Raw genomic sequence first — 16,527 nt, 5'->3', positions numbered from 1 at the left:
CTGATACCAATTGAAAATTATTGGACTTCTAATATAAACAAGTGTGTGCAATAGTGTGCAACAAAATATCAAAATGCGGAATTAAAGGAGACAGATATTTTTTTGACGAAGTGGAAACTCAGTTAAGAGAAAAACCATTCCAGGGCAGCCAAACCTAGGATATCCACTATTCAGAAGACAAAGCTAGTTACAAAGCAGTAGCACTCACATACCCTTACGCAGTGGTCGTACCTTGAACTCTAACGTGTAATCCAACACGAACGTTTCCCAACCAAGTCTCCTACTTGAAGGGGTCTTCAATGGAATCCTTTACCTTAGGGCCAACCCCTAAGATAGACTTCAGTTTCAGCACAGCAACAACACTTGGCAATGGCTTGAGAGAGATCAACTCAGCACAACAACTTTAAAATATAACTCTCTAAGCTCTACGGAATTCAATACCGAATTCTTGTTGTTCTCAAGCCTAGGGACCTCTATTTATAGGCTGCAGGTTCAACTGAGCGTCTGGCTTGATAAAACCTAGGCGCCATCTGAACGGTAGTCATAGGGCTTCCAGACGAACAACTATGCGATCGGCTTTCCAAAATTTCGCTGAAATTCTTTCCTGATTTGAGCCGCGTCCGGACGGTGTTGCCCTGTTGTCCGGACGGTCGCACTTCAGCTGCATGCAATTTCCATATTGAGGCTTCGCGCATCCGGACCAAGGAAATGGTTATCCGGACGGTTGATTTGATACACGCAATTTCCATATAAATAGCTCGCGCATCTGGACCATGAAGACTGGCGTCCGAACGTCTAGATTTTGAATGCGCAACTTGCCTTATGGATGAGCGTGTCCAGACGGGAATCCACATCGTCCGGATGGTTGCAGCAATCTTCCCATATCTGTGTTTTGGAAGGAAATCCCATAGCTGGTCGAACACTGAGTGTCCTCCGGACGTGTTGTTAAAACGTCCGGACGAATGCAAGCTGGAGCAGTTCAAAGCTTCTCGACACAGAGGAAGGTCCGGACGGAAAGTTCTAGTCGTTCGGACAAATGATGCTTTGAACAGATGGGCGTTCAGACGGTATATCACGTCGTCCGGACGGATGTTGCTTGACTGATGAGCGTCCGGACGGAATACCACATTGTCCGGACGGATGTAAGAGATCTGACAACACTGTCTTGAAATCTACACAAAATCTTCTAGAAACATATCTCTGAATAAGACTTCTGAAAACTAACTGAACCCCTGATTAAAAGCATCATCGTTTATGTTACTGACTGATAAGTGTCCAAGCGTTTCACTAGGCCGTTCAGACAATAAACTCGGGATCTGACTTTTGTTGAGCTATTGACTTTGCAGAGTCTTCTTAGAGTCCAGGCATTCCTTCTTGATGCTTGTGACACTGATCTTGTCATAATAAGGCCCTCTCCATATCAGAGAAATAAACTCTGAATATTTGAAGACTCTGAACTGATACGGCATCCCTTGAAATCAGCAACATTACATAGAAGTGATTTTGTCCAACAAAATGCAGCCAACACAAAAACTAACAAAAACAATAAGTCTAATATACTTCACCTTTTTCATAATCTAATAAATAAATCCAGTACATAGACCATCCACAATCAGTCAATCAACAAAAAAACTTAAAAGTTCAGCACATTGAACTTATAAAACTTAAAAGTCCAACACACTACACACAAAAACTTAAAAGTTCAGCACATTGAAGACATTAAACTTAAAATGTCCAACAAACATAAAGCTTAAAAGTTGCATAAAAGATAAACCATTAAACAATAAAAGATAAACCAACATGCAACATCCAGCCACCAAAACATTAGACCAGCAGTCTCAGCACAACTGAATGCTCTAAACCATCAACCCAATATAGCAACACCTTCAACTAATCATCCTCAAGAAAAATGCCGACGTTCTTCAACGTTATTTCTACAAAAGAGAATGAAAAAAAAATGATTTACAATCATAATTCAAACTGATAAATAGAGCAAGTAAATTGTTAAATAAATTAACTTGTGAATAATAGAAAGTTTACATGATTCAAGCCTATAACTTTCAGCATCATCAACTATCTTTGAATCATAACAATTGCTATTGCTTATGGGTTCTAACCTTAACCAATTTTGTGAACATATCAAGGCTTCAATTGTACTTGGAGCCAACGAACTTCAAAAAGGTTCCAAACACACGCCCTCCGGTGCTAAACGCCGACTTTGAAGCAGCCGTTGTAATGGGAATGGCTAAAACATCTTGTGTTATTTGGGCAAGTATTGGGAATTTGGTTGAGTTCACTTTCCACCAATTTAAAATATCAAAATTAGCATTTAGTTTTTCTACATCCTCCATCAAATACCGATCTATTTCTAATTTGCTTTCTACATCACTTTTAGAAGCTAGGTACTTATGGAATTTATTCATGTAACTTATTCATGAAGTGAAGTGAATGATCACCACTCTCACTTTCATCTATTGTGATAGACGAAAATTGAGACGAATCATTAACATGATGTACTTGAGATGACCTCTCACCAATGATGTCATAGTGATCATATAACTTGTCAACGTGGTGCTTCAATTTTGTAATCATTCGAGTTGCTTGCTCAACATTGATAACTTCGTTGAACCAATAATCTAATGAATCCAATTTGGTGTGTGGATCAAGTACTACCGCAATAAACAACATCAAGTTGGCCCTATCAAGATCTCCACAATACTTGTTGTACTCCACCTTCATTTTTTTCCACCATGACACTCAATACATAATCATCACTCTCACTAAAAGCTTGTAAATGTGCTTGAATGCCACAAATCTCTTGGAAGTACATATTAGATGTCACATACAAAGAATCTGAAAGTTGCATGGTCACATCATAAACAAGTTTCAGAAACTTGAGAAAAACCCTAACATTTTCTCAATCATCGAAAGTAGGAGGTCCCAAACCCCTTCTGCCTTGCCTTTCCTCAAACAACGTTTAAAAAAAAAAAAAAGTTTTCATCTTCTTCTTCCATAAGTTGTAAAGCACTTTGACATTTTTCAACGGCTTCTAACATCTTATATATGGAGTTCCATCTAATTAAAACATCAAGACACAACAAACCCTTAAACTGAATTTGTCCTCTCTCCATACAACCCTTAAACTTCTCAAATCTTGAAGGTGAGGACTTCACATATTTCATCACATTTCGAACCTTGACAATAGAATCGCTAACCTCTTTCAAACCATTAGTCACAATGGACTTGTTTGGTAAGGGAGTGTGAGTTGGAGGTAGTAGTAAAAGGTGATAGATGTGATATAAAGTAAAAAGAATTTATATGGAAATGTGAAAAAGTTTTATATTGTAGTGAATTTTTTAATTTAAATAGTAATAAAAAATTATTGATGTGATATAAAGTTAGAATGTTTTAAAGTTAATTGTTCTTAGGAAAAGTGAAAAGAGGAAGGGAGAATTTTGTGTTCCTTGCCAAACAAGCCTAATAAGATTTAGTATGTGTGCACAACATCTCACATGCATAAACACATTATCCAATATGGTGTCCACCTTATCTCTCGTTCTCCTATTCAACTACTCAATAGCAATATCATTGGCACTAGCATTGTCAACCGTGATAGTAAAAATGCTACTAATACCCCATTCAAGCATACAAGACTCCAACTTCGTCACAATAGTCTCTCCTTTGTGATTAGGATGAAAGAAAAATATATAATTCTTTTGTGTAAATTCCAATCACTATCAATAAAATGGCAGGTGATACACATATAATTAAGGTTTTGCACCAAAGTCCATGTATCAGTGGTAAGACAAACCTTAGCACTGATTATCAAGAATATTGTCATCAACTTGTGCTTCTCATATATAAAGATCTTCATACAGTCCTTCATCACAGTGTAACAGGAAAAATTTGTAAACCTAAACTCAATTGTCTTCATGAACTTGTTAAATCCTTCACAAACTTAAAAGACAACTCATTCACAATTATCATCTTAGCCAATGCTCCCTTATTTTCTTAACATTGTATTTTGCAATGACAAGATTACCGACAGATCTTTTTCCCGCTTGTCCTTCCTTTTTAGCATTAAAACTCAACTGTGATTGTGACTTATCTAATTTGCCATACCTATAAGGATATTTCTTGCAACTATTCCTCAAATGTGATAGCATGAATGAATTACCTAGCCTTCTGGAGTGACAACTAAACAATTTGCTACAATAGTTGCATTTTGATTTAAGATCTTCGGGATCACTCCCCTCTACCTTGGTAATATTGAACTAGGATTTTGAGTACTAACATTTGCTGTAGGTCCATTATCAACACATTCAACATTCTCATGGGTTTCAATGGAAGACATAATGCTATCTAAAAGACTAGGACTAAAAGAAGGTGAAGCACCAGCAATCTAACCAATATTCTTAGCATCACTATTTGAATTACCATCCATGAATCTACACTTAGCTTTTTAAAAAAAAACAAAAATCATCAAATGCATATGCAATACACCTAACAAATTACATATACAAATAGATTTAGGATTCACATAATTCCCATTATGATTCATAACAAATACATATACAAATAAATAATAAAGGCCGTGTGACAGTGTCATATATAACCACCCAATAAATTACATATATAATCTTTCTTTTCTTTTTTTTTCGTAAAGTCCACATACCCCCCTCAAACTACTACTTAATTGACAATGTCAACTCCCAAACAATGTGCTTCCCAAACTACCAAAAATTGTTAATGTTCTCTCCAATAACGAAAATACCCTTAATAAAATTAAAAAAAAAAAAAAACTAAAAAGAAAAAAAGAAATGCATAAAAACCAAGGGTGGCCAAATTTAAAAATTAAAAAGAAAAATTAAAGTTTTCGTTTTTTTGAAGAAATTAAAAATTCACTCTTTTTTTTTTTTTAAGAACAATTATTTTTAAAAACAAATTATAGAGGTATTTTTGTTTAATTGAAAAAAATTTAAGGTCATATTTCGTTTTTGGCATTGGGAGGTACATTGACAATGTTTTGGTAGTTTGGGGGGAGGGGGAGACATTGTCCCAATTGAAAGTTTGGGAGGCATTGTCAATTGGGTGGTAGTTTGAGAGGGGTATGTGAACTTTTTTTTTTTTTTTTTTTTTTTCATTTTCCTTTGCAAAAAGAACAGATACACTCACTGCATCAAAAGTATTTAGACAATAATAGAACATACATAGTTAGATACACCATCTTTTTCTTTTTCTTTTTTCATGCAAACAAAACATACATAGATTAAAATAAAAAACCACATCAAGATCAGATTCCGTTACTTGTTGAGAGTCTAAGACTGAAAGACTGAGATTGAATTGTGGCGAAATCAACTGAAATATTAAAAAGAAATATTATTAGAAACATCAAACATTCAGAATAATCTATATTATTTTGTCAAACATGCAAACATGCAGAACATCAAACATTCTGTTAGACTTATGGTTGCAGCTATAAAGAATTATAAACCCGTATACACCATAAACATAATCTCTATAAAGAACTATAAACATAATCTCTATTTTTCTGTCTTTCCATTCTATATTTCTATGCACCATGCACTACACAGTTTATTGAGAAAAAAAAATCCAGAAAAAACATTTATACCCCTTTTAAAGTTGCAGCCAGAAAGAACTATAAAGCCTTATGGTTTCAACAGTTTGATAGCCTCTAACTCTTTGTGTTAATACCTTGATACTTGACCACTAAACATTATAGTTGGAAGGAGCTGTTTGAGAGAGAGAGAGAGAGAGGGAGAGAGAGAGAGAGAGACTGAAATACCTGTACCGATGGCCAGAGGTGGAAGTTGAGGAATGAGGATTTCTTTAGCATAGAGGGGTCAAACTTGAGGCACAAATTGTGTGGAAGACGAGTGATGGCCAACGATCAAATTTCTGAAGAGTGAATAACCCATTTGATTTCAAACCTTGAACCGTATAAGGAATGAAAGAAGAGGAAATAATCACGACGCTTGATCTTTGGATGGGGATGCGCGTTTGGTAGTGGTATTAGAGTATGAGACTGATGAGAAAGAGTTAGGTTTTACTTTTGGGGGAAAATAAGATGGTATGATGTGTACGGGTGTGCAACGTGTTCACGGAATCATGGTATAATAGTGACCTCCAGGCAGGGCAGGTGTGTGGATTGGGAAAGATCCATTTTCGCAATCTGCCCCGTAAGTCACGGGTCAGCTCCTTTAGTATCCGCATGTTGCAACTTCAAGCGGGTATTGGTAACTCAAAGGGAGGATTCACGGGTACAGGTGGGTTCTGCTCACCCTTATGAATGAGCCAAATGAATAGCCTGATCCATTGGATTGGCCGCGGGAAAGAGGTAAAGCCAAAGTAAATCTATCAACACAACACCTACTATAGCAACCAAAAAGGATAACCACAACAAGAAACTAAGGGCTGAAGATGATTAGATCGGATCCAACAAAGAGAAGCACCATCTTAGCGTCTGATGAAGAAAGAACATGGCAAAGGATGCTTGGATACCAAAATAGAAGCTACAAACAGATTTGAGAATCTCCATATACCAAAAGAAGAGATTTGTTGCGGTAGAAGTAGGAAAGTCGGAGATTTGACGCGTGGACCAAAAGGAGACGAGTAACGAGGTGGTGGAGGACATCAGTTGAAACAACGAAGGCGGGTGGCGGTGGAGGGATGGCAAGTGAGCGAAACATGGACACGAAAAGTCGTAGATCTGATTTCCAAGTTGCAGATAATATAGAGATAAAAGAAGGAAGAAAAATAAAACCAAAGAAAAAGAGAGAAACAAGCTGAAAACACAAAGAAGGATACCATATAAAGGGAGGGGGAGGGGGAGGGGGAGGGGAGGATGATGGAGACAAGAGCCATATCTCCTCACCGAGTGACACTCACGAAGGAGATAGGAAAATCTCACTGGGAGATGGTGTTTTCCTCAAGAGAAGTTTTAGAGTGCGTTTTTTAAGAACGCCTTGTATGACACGTAACGGCTCCCTCCCTTGTTACATTTGTCTCAATGGTTAGGCTACATGTTTACAGTTATATTTATTAAGAAAATTACTAGACTAACTGTTATGTGATCGAGCTTGAGACCTTGTGATTGGTTTGTGAACGAATAGGGTTGCGAGATCTTATTTCCTAAGCTTCCCTATGGTGATGAATAGTGATTATAATAATGAGTAAGTAATTCAAAGAACCCTGTACCTTCCAAAACAACTTAAGAGTTGAATACCGAATACTTTGATGATTTTATTCATATAGACTATTCTCTTATATAGACGTTTATAAGATAGAGTCCTAGTTAAATAACATAAAACCTAAAAGACATTATTTACTACTTCTATCTCTACTACAATTATTACTTTTACAGTTCTACCTTATCAAGCATTGTCCAACAAGGAGACATCCTCTTATTTAATTACTACTACCGAAGAACTTATCTTGTTATTCCTAGAATCCTACTACACAAGTACTTCCCACTCTCCCCATTCGTATGTAACGCTAACAATTTTTTTTATAACTTGTTAACATATGTCAAAATGTGATTAAATGCATGTCTTTAGTATTTAATATTTTGTCAAAAAAAAAAAAGTATTTAAAATTAATTTTAACGTTCTCCAATTACATGGTAATAGTTAATTATTTTTAAGTTAACTATTTATCATCCCTAACTTAATCATAAGGGAAACATTACATTGTGACACATAGATAATATCCAAGAAATAAAATAGAATATTTGACCAAAAATAAAAAATGATGAATATAGAGTCATTGGCGCATCCATTCACCGATCAAAACGCTAATCGTCCCATTTCCAAACAAGGACTCCCCTCCCCCACAAAGTCGCTCACGAACCGAACATTCCAGAAGCCCCACTCGCCAGAACTCTCTCGTCCTTTACTTAATTATATATATATGTATAAGCTCACTGCCCCTCATCATTTTTTACCAAAACCCTCCTACGCTTTCTACACACAACCTTTTTGTCTACGATTTCTCTGATTCCTTCCATGGCCGAAGAAGCCAAAGCGAAGGGCAACGCCGCCTTCTCCGCCGGAGACTTTTCTACCGCCGTGCGCCACTTCACGGAGGCCATCGCGCTTGCCCCGACCAACCACGTCCTATACTCCAACCGATCCGCCGCCTACGCCTCTCTCCACCAGTACTCCGAGGCGCTCGCCGACGCCGAGAAGACCGTCGAGCTCAAGACCGACTGGTCCAAGGGCTACAGCCGGCTCGGCGCCGCCCACGTCGGCTTGGGCCACCATGAAGACGCCGTTGCGGCGTACAAGAAGGGCCTCGAGTACGACCCCAACAACGAGGGCCTCAAATCTGGCTTAACCGACGCCCAGGTTGCGGCTTCCCGGTCCAGAGCGGCCCCGCCGCCGGGAAACCCCTTCGGCGACGCGTTCTCAGGGCCGGAGATGTGGGCCAAGCTCACCGCCGATCCGAGCACCAGAGCCTACCTTCAGCAGCCAGATTTCGTGAAAATGATGCAGGAGATCCAGAAAAACCCTAGCAGTCTCAACCTCTATCTCAAGGACCAGAGGGTTATGCAAGCGCTTGGGGTTTTGCTAAACGTAAAGTTTCGTACGCCCACGTCGGAGGACACGGACATGCCGGAGTCTTCCTCGCCACCGCGGCCGCCGCCAGAGAGGAAGAGGCCTGCGGAGGCCGAGCCGGTGAAGGAACGGGCTCCGGAGCCGATGGATCTGACAGAGGAGGAGAGGGAGACGAAGGAGAGGAAAGCGCAGGCGCAGCTGGAGAAGGAGCTGGGCAATGCGGCGTATAAGAAGAAGGATTTTGATACTGCGATTGCGCACTATACGAAGGCCATGGAGTTGGACGACGATGACATTTCCTATATTTTGAATCGCGCCGCTACTCATCTGGAAATGGGTCAGGTATGCCAACGAATCTGGTTTACAGAACTTCTTGCTTGGACCTGATTTTCCCTTTCTTTAATTTGTTATTATGCTTGCTTTTGGTTACAATTTAATTTATATACTCATGGTGCATTTGACTGAGATGACGAATGCCTCAATATTACTATCTTTAAAATGCTTGTATATGCGTATGTAATTTGAACTCTGTTGCTCCTCGGTATGTGTCAAACAAACTCGAAAGTAAAGGTTGGTGGAGTCTTTTTAGGTGCATTTACAAAGACAAGATGGGTCTAATGTGGAAGGGCGCTTATAGGGAATTCTGATTTGTTGTCCATTTTAGGCTTCATGTGACGTGCTTTTTCTTTGGTCGTTCTTGTCTGCTTTTCACTTTTTTTATGTTTTATTATGTGTGGATGGTTTGGGATTTTTGTTTTAGTACTGCGGGTAATGGTTTAGGAATATGGTTGGGCTAGGAAGAAGTACCTTTAGCCATTAATCAGTGGTACATACTTTAAAATGAGGTTATTCGATATACCTCACTCCTAGCGAATCTCCCATAGGTTGGATTCGCTGTCTGTCTTACTGCCCATGTCCAATGCACAATCTCACAAACTAGAGCTCTTCTAAATCACCTAGCAGGCTACTTGAATCTCTTCAGCATTTTCAATTTGAAAGTTCTAGGATTGTTGATGGTAACACCTGAGATTATTGATGTAGAGAGAGACTAAATTTCACTGTTTTCTGAGTGCGTTCATGAAAGTACGGCAATTCCTTTTATAGCCAACATATTGTTTCTCTACTAGAGTCCTAAGAAGGGAGAAGTTATAGTATAGAGAGATTTATCAACTCATTATAATACAATTCTATTCTAATTCAAATTAGTGGGGAGTTATCAAATAACCACCTCACCTACTCTTTGATCTCAATTTGGATTCTAGGTATACCAACCTATGTGGACGTTCCATTAATTTCCAACATCTCTCACTCGTCCACATTGGGCACCATACCCATGAACTGTCTCCTTCTGATCCCTCATCCAAACAATCTCCTCATACAGGAAGTGTGCCACGTGACAAGAAGGCATAGGGTAGCACATTACTCGTTATATCTCATCCATGACCCAGACGATTCGATCACACCAAATTAAACATTTTTTTATCCTTCATGAGCTTATGGATCAAAGCAATGGTGGACCTTGTACCATGTAATATATGCTCATGATTATATCAAAAACAAAAATGACATAATTGCCTAATTTATGAGCCATAAATTGAAGGTGTGCTTCAAACAATCTACCCAAGACACTCATGTCAATTCATTTAGACTTTGACCGCTTTCTTAGAATGCTCTGCAAGACATTATGAATTATGGTCCTAAGATAACATGCTAGAGTAGGAACATCAAGTATCCACTTCATGACATAGTTCCAGGTTCAAAGGGCGTAGGATAGACCATCCTTTTTGGTCTATTAGGGCTCACATAGTGACAAAGCATGAATCCATTCAGTCACTCCCATAATTGGTTGTATATGGCACATACTATAGGAAAAATGTATGTTATGGTAGAGCTCCCACTCAATTGTGCTTGTTACACTCGAACACCATATGAATCTTATTCTAGTTGCCATAAAGGTGCCACTTATCCTACAAAGTCCTAGGCTTTTGACATGAGTCTGAAAAACGTTTCTAGTAGTAGCTTTGGTAAGAGGATTAGCTACCATCTTGTTAGAAGAGATATGTTGTAGGATCACCTTTCCTCGCACGAATGGTTTTTCCATGGTATTTGGGATCCTTGAGATATGCCAAAGTTGCCATACTCTCATTATATATTTAACGACATCATTTGCAAGAGGGGTTGAAAGAATCTCCTCAACCAAACAACCTCTTGTACTGCTGTTGAACAAGCAACGTACTTTGATTCCATCATGTACAAAGCAATGCATGATTGTTTTTCACTGTGCCAAGTAACAGCTCCACCACTAAGTAGAAATGCATAACTTGTAGTGGATTTATGCTCTCATCTCTATAGTTGGCCCACTCTTTTGATAAGCATAGTTGGCTCACTCAACATCACTATATCCTTTCAAACTCAAATCTTCGTCTTGATAGCAAAAAACGAGATCTGATGTCCCATGAAGGTATTGGCAAATTCGCGTAACTGCTTGCCAATGAACAAATTTGGGTTGCTTTGATAACAATTGGTCGTACCAATTGCAAAGTAGATGTTTGGTCATGTACACAACATAGTGGACATCATACTTCATACTTCCAATTGCACTTGCATAGGGAATCTTACCCATTTTTTTTTCCTTTTCCTCATCATTCTTTGCGCAATGGTCAAGGCTCAATGCATATCCCTTCTTGATTGGAGTGTCTATGGGTAAGGAATTGTGCATGTGGAATTTGCTCTAAAACCTTCTTGATACAAGTCTCTTGAGACAAGTGAAGAGGTTTTCTAGGTCAATCCCTCAAGATCTTAACCCCGAGCACATAATTTGCTTCTCCCATGTCCATCTCAAAGTAGAGGACAATCACCCTTTGTTGGTGACAATCATCTTCATGTCATTTTCAGCTAATAAAATGTCATCTACATATAGAGATAGAATCAGAAAATGATCCATATAGATCTTGTCTAGTTTTCCTTTGAGAAATGTCGTCTTCACATCCATTTGGAAAATTTCCAAATCTAAATGTAAAACTGTAGCTTGAATGAGGCGAATAGAGGCAAATCTCACCACTTGGGAGAATGTCTCTTCATAGTCTATACCCTCCCTTTGGGTATGGCCCTTCGCCACGAGTCGGGCCTTATACTTGCCAGCTGCCCCATCTACCTTGCGTTTGATTTTCAAGACCCATTTTTTTTCCAATGGTCTTACGCCTAGACGGAATATCAACCAAATCCCAAACTTGGTTCCTTGCCATGGAACTCATCGCATCTCCCATAACAACCATTCATTTGAAGCAGGTGTAGTTAATGCTTCCTCATAAGAAGCAGGCTCATCAAGGTTACACAAAGCACACATGAAAGACTCCATGAATCTCAAAACGATGACAAGGAATGATTTCACGTTCACTTCTACGTGACTGAGAACCTTGTGAGTTACTCTCTAGTGGTAAACTCCCAGTAGGAGGTAAGTTACTCCCACTATCTTTGGCGATTTCAAGATGAGTTTTAGATTTTCCACCCTCCCCAAAAGATGGTATAACTCTGTCTAATTCTTGCAACTTATAAAGTTCAAGATCTTTCTTTGCTTCACCAATGCTAGGATAATCATTCTCGATGAATGTGACATCACACGACTCTATACCTCACTCCAAGCGAATCTTCCACAAGTTGGATTTGTTGCTTTTCTTACAACCCACGTCCAACGATTGGACACTCTGACGAACCAAAGCTCTTCTTTGTCACCTAGGAGGCTACTAGTCTCTTTAGATTTTTCACACTTCAAGTTTTAGGGTTCTTGATGGTGGTAACCCTGGAGATTATGGATGTAGAGAGAAGAATTTTTGGCTCTATTTTTTGAGTGTGGTCATACTAGAGTCTTAAGAAGGGAGAAGTTCTAGTAGAGAGAGATGTATTAACCCATGATAATAGAGTTCTATTCCAATCCAAATTAGTACGAAGTTATCAAATAACCACCTCACCTACTCTTTGATCTCAATTTGGATTCTAATTTTACTAACCCATGTGGGTGTTTCATTAATTTCCAAGACGTACATTTTACAAGAACGCAAAATTACGGATAGCTATGGGATTCTTTCGCTTGTGACAAAACTGTATAGACGGATGCTCTTTTTGACACCCCAAAATTCAACCTTTTTTGTCTATGACCTGTGTGGTAGATGGGTCCACCATGATCACTCTATTCAAGATAATGGTGTCATACATTGAGAGTCGGGTCTCTTCTATATGCGTTGTGTTTAGATATTATAAAGCTATCTCAATGCATCCATCCGGTTGCTGAGATTGGAGAATGGAAAGGGCTAATGGGCAAAAAAACCAAAATTTGCTATGGATAACCCCTGGCATATTGGGTTGTTTAGCTTAATGAGTGGGGGTTCATGTGAATGTGGACATTGGTAAGAGGTTGTTTCATTCTTTATCAACATCATTGGGTTTTGATTTATCAATTGAGTAATTCTATACACCATCATTTTACTCCCCAAAGCTGAGGTGGCGTGGTCCCCACGGAAATGAGTTTTTTTTTTTTGGGGGGGGGGGGGGGGGGACCACGCCACCTCAGCTTTGGGGGGATAAAATGTGGATAAAATGGTGTATAGCATTACTTGATAAGAGGTTGGCTAGCAATGGGTGAAGATATGTGTATAACTTGTCAGATTCTTAATTCATTATATCCTGAACAACCTTATTCTGACCTAATCCGAGCAATGCTGAGAACCTTGGTGATGAGGATTGTTGCAATTGGCTACCTCCACATCAGCCCCCTTCCCCCCCTTCCCATAATACATATGTAAAATGTACATGAATCAACCTCACCCGGTCAACCTGCTGAAACCAAATCCTGTAATCTTGACACAATTTAGAGTAGTGTAACTGTTACGGGTCTACAGCATGACTAAGAAGGAGAGAAGTGAGCTGCCGAATACCATGCCTCTCCCAAGGAAAGTCTTGAGCTGCACAACATGGCTAAGATGGAAAGAATACTATGTGGAGAAGAAAGTGGCTGATTAAGGCAAGAGGACCCATTGTAAACGTAGGATACATGCTCATAAAGCAAGAATCCTATTAGGAGAATAAATGCAGGATTTTAAGGAGAGAAATAAGGGACTTATTTCCCATTAGAGTAAGTAGGATTTTAAGGAGAGAAATAAGGGACTTGTTGCCCATTAGAGTAAGCAGGCTTTTTAGGGAGAGAAATAAGGGACTTGTTGCCCATTAGAGTAAGCAGGCTTTTAGGGAGAGAAATAAGGGACTTGTTGCCCATTAGAGTAAGCAGGCTTTTAGGGAGAGAAATAAGGGACTTGTTTCCCATTAGAGTTAGAAGTATTATATTTCCCTTATGTAATCATCTCTATATAAACCTAATAGAGTGATCAATAAAGAAATGAAGAAGAAAAATTATATTAGACAACTCTTGTAGTTGCTTGGGAGTTTTTTAAGGGTTCCTCGAATAATCCTAACATTAGGAGGCCTAGGGTACCTCTATTATCACACCATTCACATGCACCTACTATCCAAATTACCATCGTCCATCCCCCGTTACAAAGGTCCGTAACAGTAACTGGTATGTAAACATGTAATACCAATCATTAATAAGGTGATGCTTGGGATTATAAAATGTAAGGTATGTTGGCTTCATGCACCTTTTGTTTTAGCCTATAGATAGAGCAGCACTGATAGGAGTTTGTTAATTTTTTTGTACCTTCTCTTGCATCAAACATGGTCTCCCGTCAATGTGTGGCATAAGTCAAAAATGGCCCTAGCACTTGCTACCACTATTCTTTTTTCAGTTTGAAGTACATGCCTATTCCAGTTTGAAACATATCAGAGCAACAATGAACATATATATAATGGGCTGTATTTCTGGTACTGGCATTCATTTCTTTTTAACTACTCTCAGAATATCTATTGTTATTGTTTTTCAGTTTGAGGAATGTATTAAAGATTGTGATAAGGCTGTTGAAAGGGGAAGAGAGCTTAGATCAGACTTTAAGATGATAGCAAAAGCTTTGACCAGGAAGGGAACTGCCCTGGTGAAAATGGCAAAATGCTCAAAGGACTATGAACCTGCTATTGAGTGTTTCCAGAAAGCTCTTACCGAGCATCGCAATCCAGACACATTGAAGAAACTAAATGATGCTGAAAAAGCAAGGAAGGAACTAGAGCAACAAGAGTACTTTGATCCAAAATTAGCCGATGAGGAACGTGAGAAAGGTATTGCCTTCTATAACAATCAGCCTATTGTTCTGTTTGTTTCATGTATGATGTTGCGGTTTCTTTCTGTTGAGGTAATTTCGTTCAGATGAATAGTTTCTTCATATCTATGTTGTGTCTTCTTATTAATCCTATATACTTTGTGGCTTGTAGTATCATTTGACTTAAGTTGCATCCATGGACTTTCTTTGAATGGATAGCACTCCATAGCACTTCTAAAAATGCTATTCTTGCCCTCTTTAGATGGGGGCTCATATGATTTGTGCGTTCAACTGTGTCTTAAGATAAATGGTTTTTGGGCTGGCATTGCTGTTTGTCATATAACTTGGTTTGGTACCCATGACATGTAGGTAATGAGTATTTCAAGGAGCAAAAGTATCCGGAGGCTGTGAAGCATTACACAGAATCCTTGAGAAGGAACCCCAAAGATGTAAAGGTAAAAAGCCTCCTAATGATACTTGATTACTATTATGAAGTATTTTCTAAATGTCGTATCCCAGAGCAAATGCCGTTGATCACCTATTGAAGCACTTTGTGCCTTGCAGGCCTATAGTAATAGAGCTGCATGCTACACAAAACTTACGGCGTTGCCTGAGGCATTGAAGGATGCAGAGAAGTGCATTGAACTCGATCCAACCTTTTCCAAGGGTTATAATAGAAAAGGTGCTGTCCAGTTTTTCATGAAAGAATACGACAAAGCTTTGGAAACATATAGGGAGGGGCTGAAGCATGATCCTAGCAACCAGGAATTGCTCGATGGTGTGAGGAGGTATGGTACATGAGTACGTCAATGTACTTTGGTTTTCAATTGACTGTTTGTGCGCCTATCCACACATGCATGATAGTACGTACATGGCCTTTGTTTAACTGCCATTTCAAAATCCATTGCAGGTGTATAGAACAAATTAACAAGGCTAGTCGTGGGGATTTTACCCCTGAGGAATTGAAGGAGAGACAGGTCTGACTTATACAAACTTTTGTTAGGACTGATTTTATGTAACCATGTTGGGCTGTGTGTTCTGAAGTAGCCTTCCCATCTTGCAGGCCAAAGGAATGCAGGACCCTGAAATTCAGAACATCCTCCAAGACCCTGTGATGAGACAGGTATGCTGGTTGTCAAATTTCTTTTTTCCATGGTGAAATTGGATTTTTTTTTTTTTTTTTTTTGAACGTTTTCTTTTCTGCGGCATATGGATAGACTAAAAGAGGGTTTTGGGTGATGCATGCAGGTTTTGGTTGATTTCCAGGAAAATCCCAGGGCCGCTCAGGAACACTCAAAGAACCCAATGGTGATGAACAAGATCCAGAAGCTGGTTAGTGCAGGAATTGTCCAGATCAGATGAATCTGAGGGGGAAGATGGCGAGCATGGACAAAAAAACTTTTGCATCATTCAAAATTGTACTCGTGTGAATTGAGTAAAACTTGTTGTCTAGTTCACAAAAAACTATTTCGGGTTGGAAAATTTTGAGATGTTTCTCGCTTTCAAATTGTTTAGTGGAGGCCCCGTCTTTATTTATTGTGCTTTAAGCTACACACGCCCCTGCACAACACATGTTCTATCTCTATAAGGCTTGTAAGTTTTTAGCCGCCTGGATTTACTCTTTGGGTTCAACTCAATCAGGGTTGTGCGTTCTTTCTCTTTGTTCTGTTGGAGCTATCCTATCGAGTAATTTTATTAGTACATTAAGTGTCTAAAAAAAAAATGAGGTGACTCTTAAAATTACTATTAGA

The 16,527-nt window shown here is 39.0% G+C and overlaps 1 protein-coding gene across 1 annotated transcript; it reads left to right on the top strand.

Moving 5' to 3' along the window:
• Window positions 1-7,825: 7,825 nt before the first annotated feature.
• On the top strand, window positions 7,826-16,327 carry LOC133854082 (hsp70-Hsp90 organizing protein 3-like). Its single transcript, XM_062290107.1, has 7 exons — window positions 7,826-8,918; window positions 14,507-14,795; window positions 15,146-15,231; window positions 15,341-15,564; window positions 15,687-15,753; window positions 15,840-15,899; window positions 16,025-16,327. The coding sequence occupies exons 1-7, from the start codon at window positions 8,025-8,027 to the stop codon at window positions 16,136-16,138; spliced, it is 1,734 nt and encodes a 577-aa protein (XP_062146091.1). The 5' UTR covers window positions 7,826-8,024; the 3' UTR covers window positions 16,139-16,327.
• Window positions 16,328-16,527: the final 200 nt, after the last annotated feature.

This window comes from Alnus glutinosa, chromosome 13, assembly GCF_958979055.1.
Source record: "Alnus glutinosa chromosome 13, dhAlnGlut1.1, whole genome shotgun sequence".
Taxonomy (NCBI): Eukaryota; Viridiplantae; Streptophyta; class Magnoliopsida; order Fagales; family Betulaceae; genus Alnus; species Alnus glutinosa.
This window is presented reverse-complemented; position numbering and strand designations above follow the sequence as displayed.

Coding starts and splice junctions, on each gene's coding strand:
- LOC133854082 (XM_062290107.1), top strand. CDS start 8,025: ATGGCCGAAGAAGCCAAAGCGAAGGGCAACGCCGCCTTCTCCGCCGGA. Junction 14,796..15,145: donor CGATGAGGAACGTGAGAAAG/GTATTGCCTTCT, acceptor CATGACATGTAG/GTAATGAGTATTTCAAGGAG. Junction 15,232..15,340: donor GGAACCCCAAAGATGTAAAG/GTAAAAAGCCTC, acceptor TGTGCCTTGCAG/GCCTATAGTAATAGAGCTGC.